This window comes from Dipodomys merriami, unplaced genomic scaffold, assembly GCF_024711535.1.
Source record: "Dipodomys merriami isolate MVZ:Mamm:240054 unplaced genomic scaffold, mDipMer1.0.p SCAF_213, whole genome shotgun sequence".
NCBI lineage: Eukaryota > Metazoa > Chordata > Mammalia > Rodentia > Heteromyidae > Dipodomys > Dipodomys merriami.
The window spans coordinates 622,651-628,237 of record NW_027203527.1 but is presented as its reverse complement, the minus strand read 5'-3'; the positions used below and the strand labels follow the sequence as shown (position 1 = coordinate 628,237).

At 44.1% G+C, this 5,587-nt stretch overlaps 1 protein-coding gene across 1 annotated transcript; it reads left to right on the top strand.

Annotated features, from left to right (window-relative positions):
• Positions 1-914: 914 nt before the first annotated feature.
• On the top strand, positions 915-2,986 carry LOC138834370 (protein S100-Z). Its single transcript, XM_070032997.1, has 2 exons — positions 915-1,055; positions 2,828-2,986. Exons 1-2 carry the CDS (start codon positions 915-917, stop codon positions 2,984-2,986), a joined length of 300 nt encoding a protein of 99 aa, XP_069889098.1.
• The last annotated feature ends 2,601 nt before the right edge of the window (positions 2,987-5,587 follow it).

The window sequence follows — 5,587 nt, the reverse complement described above, 5'->3', positions numbered from 1 at the left end:
GCAGCCTCTTGAGTAGCTAGACTTACAGGCGTGAGCCTGTAATCTAAGTGAGTGCTCAGTCTTACTTTTATTTCTCTTTGCACCTTGCTCTATCAGCAAGACAAAGCTTCCACTGTTTTCCCTTTTTATATTGGACAACACATTGGCTTCATGGATCTAGTCTGCTCTGGGTTCGTTCCCTAGACCTTGCTTCTGGCTTTGTTAAAGTCTCTCCAGGTTTGAGCCAGAATTTCCTCCTTGAGCCTCTACCTTTAGAGGTCTTCCCAGCCATCAGCTTCCTAGCAACAACCTTCATTTGTATCCATACTCCCAAATGACCGAGAAGGGAAGGTTTTCTCCTTCCCTCCCTACCACCTCCAGCCTTCCTCCACAGCCCTGGGGACACTGATACACACCTGTTCATGCTGCTGATTAAAAACAGATGCAGAAGCACCGCCGATTGGCTCTCCCATCATTGGTAATTTTCATTTGTGGGTAACAGGTGTGCCAGGGTGGAAGCCCCGGTATAAAGGCTCCTAGTTTAACTGTAAACACCTGTTGGCTGGACCGTGCACTGGCTGAACAGGTAAGATGTTTAACTGCATTTATCAGTCTATATGGTAACAGGAGTGTGTGCTTGATTCTGTTGTAACTCGTGAACACACTGCCTCTCGGCATCTTGGGGTGCAGGGAGTTAGGGAGGAGGGAGCTCACCCACACATTTCTCACCTGCCGCTCAGCCTTGACCAGGGGTCTTCCATGGAAGAGCATGATGGTCTTAGCAACTCTCACCTGGGTGGTGGGATGACTGGGGGATGGTTGTACTTTGTTTTCCTGACAGTGTCCATGTCTCTCCCTGTGTTTACTCTGAACAAGCGACTTCTCGCTCCCTGATTTGGTGGACTGCTCTGAAAGCGGTCTTCCCTGCGGCCGACATGCCGACCCAGCTGGAGGTGGCTATGGACACCATGATTCGAATCTTCCACCGCTACTCTTGTAAGGAGGGGGACAGGTTCAAGCTCAACAAGGGGGAACTGAAGCTGCTCCTCCAGCGAGAGCTCACGGAATTCCTCTCGGTGAGTGAAGTTTTCTGCTTCATCCGGCTGAGGCTGGGTGTGGTATGGTTTCTTCATTGTCACATTATTCTGCGACTCTGTCCCAAGCACATCATCATTTGTATTGACACTTCAGGTTGAGAGGAAGCAAATACTAGAGTCCTTTGTTTACTGTGCACATGGCAGGTATTCTTGTTTTGTTTTGTTTTGTTTTGTTTTTCCCTTTGGCAGTCCTAGGTTTAGAACCCAGGGTCTGGGCACTGTCCCTGAGCTTCTTTTGCTCAAGGCTAGTACTCTAGAGTCACAGCACCACTTCCAGCCTTTTCTGTGTATGTGGTACTGAGGAATTGAACCCAGGGCTTCAGGCATGCTAGGCAAGCACTCTACCACTAAGCTACCTTCCCAACCCAGGTATTCTTGCCTATTGTCTGGGGTTAGGCTTTCCAAGTGTTGACAGTTATCTGCAGATCTTCATCCATTATGCAGTGTTCTGGCACACCAGGCAACCATACAGCTGGTCAACCTAGGAGTTATGGGTTAAGACTAGTTATAGATGTTGGGGCTGTATATAGCTGTCTATCCATGAATGTTACCTATTGGGTCTGAAATGAAGCCCTGGGATGCTTTATGATGTAGTAACATATCTTTATTTGTATCTGGCTTGTGGCCAGTAGGTTAGCAAACAGATTCACATTTCCAAATAGCTAGGAGACTAATAAAGCTATGTATAAGCTTTATGGTGAGTGTTTGGAGTCTCCTCTGAGGGAGAGACCACATTGATGTTTATGGAGTTGCCTTGAATTGCGTTAGTCCAGCGTGCTACAGTTGCATGATGTCGTTTTGTTCAAACTCTGCAATATGACCACAATGACCACAGTGATTGCAATCGCATTCTATTCTCTCCATCCTCTGGGAAAAGCTTAAAGTTATATACACATATATTTATATATGTGTGTGTATAGATATGTATATATGCACAATACATGTATGTATATACACACATATATACACATCTGTATTATAAATTCTCCACAATATTATTTTAATGATTTTAATTCTCCATAATATATTTTAAAGTCCATAGGAACTGATTTCAATAAAATATTGATGGGGCATTCTTATAATAAGAATTATTTCAGCACCTAGTCCCAACATTCAAGTCCCATGACTGACCACCCCCCCCCCACCAAGAAAAGTCATTATTGCTTATCTGAAATTCAAAATTTAACTAGTTGCATCCTGTATTTCTATTCACTCAGTCTAGCAGCCCTGATGCTAAGCATTTTCAAAAACATGTTGAAGTGTCCTTAAAACATGAGGGTAGATATTGTTCTCAACATTTTATGATTAAGAGAAATTCACTGGTGGCTCACACCTGTAATCCTAGCTACTGAGGAGGCTGAGATCTGAGGATTGTGGTTTAAAGCCAGCCTGAGTAGGAAAGTCTGTGAGACTCTTATCTCTCATAAACTACTCAGGAAAAGCTGGAAGTGGTGCTATGGCTCAGTGGTAGAGTGCTAGCCTTGAGCACAAAAGCTCGGGAATAGTTCCTAGGCCCTGAGTTCAAGCCCCAGAATCAGCAAAAGGAAAAAAGAAAAAGAACCTGGGATCAGGGCCAGACTTACTGAGAACTTGTGCCTTTAAGTAGGGTCTTCCTTTAAGTAGGGTCTTAAGCTGCCGAAAATGGAAATGAAAACTTTCAAGTAAGTCAGTGGAAGATACAATCTTTATTTTCCTCCTGAATCTCAAAGGCATGGAATTAGAAATTTTCCTTTGTTTTATTTTTTATTCAGTGCCAAAAGGACCCCCAGTTGGTTGATAAGATAATGCAGGACCTGGATGCCAATAAGGACAACGAAGTGGATTTTAATGAATTTGTGGTCATGGTGGCAGCTCTGACAGTTGCTTGTAATGATTACTTTGTAGAGCAATTGAAGAAGAAAGGCAAATGAAGAGAAGTGAGATGAAAGGCAGGAACAGAAACAGATCCAGTTATTTCCTTACTTTTCATCTATATATACTCATCGTAGCTATAGACACAGTAATGTCACATACAGATATCGGTATAATTACTTGCTAGTATTATTAAATTATGTGTACCTTAAAATACTGACTTTACAAGACCATTCTAAATCTTATGCCTTATTTAAAATGTACTTGTATTATTAAAAATGTCATTCAGACTCATTTGTCCAATAAAGAACATCACAAAAATTTTGTCCCTGTTGAATGAGAGAAGAATGGAGACAACTTATTTTTCACCCTTTGATTGTATTTTGAAATGCTTTCCCTATTAAAGAGATTAACTGGATTTCCACACACTTCCATGGTTCTGTTTTAAATGGAAGCTACAAAGTAGTGCTGGTGGGTTCACACCTGTAATCCTAGCTACTCAGGATGGCTGAGATCTGAGGATTGTGATTTAAAGCTAGCCTGGGGGGCAGAAACATCTGTGAAACTCTGATCTGCAACTAACCTGCAAAAAGCTGGAAGTGAAGCTATGGCTCAAGTGGTAGAGTGTCAGCCTTGATCCAAATGAACTTGGAGACAGTGCCCAGGCCCTGAGTTCAAGCTCCAGTACCACCATCATGATACATACACACATACACACACATCATATCACACATACATACACATAAAAAGATAGAAATTGCTGCCTATGGTTGAGCACTTGGCAGCAGGAAAGGCATGGGCTCAGGGCTGGGTGCCAAAGCCAAGAGAGATGAAGCCAGTAACTCCTGGGAGATGGTATGTGAATACCCTTTCATGCTCCTTGGGTTGGATAATCCTGAGACAAGTAAGTGTTGTTACACTATTTCCTAGTGCTTCCCTTGGGGCTGAGCCTCAGCAGACCCTGGGGAGGATCTCTTGCTTCCTGTCTCACCACACTACCCCAAGTTGTCCCCTGCACCTTGATAACATAAGATTCACATATAATTCCTTAGCTTGGGGTCTGCTTCCAGGGACTTTTGAACTATGATAGATCTAGTGGAGAACTTGAAGAAAAGTTGTGGGCCAATTGTATTTATTTTTAAAAATCACTACCCTAGGTCCTGGGTGAAGAGAAAATTGCAGAGAGGGGAAAAGAAAGAGGTAGGGGGAGGGGGAGGGAGAGGGAGAGGGAGAGAGAGAGGGCAGTGGTAGAGGGTGGATGGGTTAGGAGGCTGATGGCTGTGGTCTAGGTAGGAGACAATGGGTTAAGCCAGTATAGAGCAATGGAGACCAGGAGAAGCAGTTGAAGTAAGGTGTTCTGGAGGAGAGACTGCTAGGCTTGCACTGGTCAAGATGGATGGCAGAGCAGCCTCTATTTGCTTACCTGATACCTACTTGGCCTTTCTTTCCTCCAGCAGAACCCCAAATTCTACAGCACATCAATGTGCCCAGCTCAAAAACTCTGCTTCCCAGCTTGTTCAGCTGGGGTTAGGCTTAGAACACAGTTCTGGACAATGAGAGCTAAGCTAGGAACTTCTGGGCACGGTTTGCTCTTTCCATGATAAGCTCTATGCCTTTCATCTTGTTACTTCCCTTCTTTCTTTTCCATTGTTGTGAGGCCAGAAGTGAGTCCCCAGTCTGAGGACAGTGCAGAAAAATGGTGGAAGAAGACTGGGACAATATGGTCAGGGAGGAGCTGTTGCAGAGGAAAGAGGTGACAGCCAGCCAGATACAATCTCTAAAATTAGATAGGGCAAGGGGGATTCAAGTCAATAATACAAACTACTAAATGGGAAATACTGAGGGAGGAATAGCTTTGATGTGAAGGAAGACAGTGGGTAGGGAGGAATCAATAGCTCTGTTTGATTGGCTGTAAGCTGTCCACATGGAGCGATGGAGCAGGATTGTCTATGGAGCATTGATAGTCTAGTCTACAGCTTTAAGCGGAACCTGGAGAAACAGAGAGTCACTTACGTCTACTTGGTCTTAAGCCTCTGGGCCAGAGATCACTTTGGATGAGTATGTAAATAGAGAAAAAGAAAGGTCTAATAGGTTTCAGAAAAAGAATCTGACCGAGGCCTGGTTGGAGAGACAGGAGGAAAATCAGGAGGGAACAGTACTTTAGAAGACTGGAGAAGAAAGCAGGTGGAGAATTTGGGGAAGGAAGCAGGGGAGCAGAGAACCCTTAAGAGGAATGAGATGAGAATGGGGAGTCAACCATTGGATTTGGCAAGATAGCGATTATCATGGTGCTAACTGGATTCATGACACCAGGCTCAGGGGCCAGAAAACTCTTGGTCTTGTCACAGCATTCAAGGATCGACACAGAGGAGACTTAAGTAGGAGCAGGTTTATTAATGCAAAGCAAAGCAAAAGTCTGCCTTCCAGATAGTGTGGGCAGGGCCAAGGAGCACTGTTCTGAGGGTCCTAAGACCTCAAAATGTTATTGGGGTTTGCAGACATGAGGATGATCCCAAAAGACTGGGATGACTAGCATCCATTCCTAGAGGAGTTGTTATAGAGGGTACTGGGTGGGTAGAAGGCGGGGACTGTCATTTTCTACTGGTTGCTTAGCAATGACAGGTATTCCAGATCTTCCTCAGCTCTTGGTTACAATATCA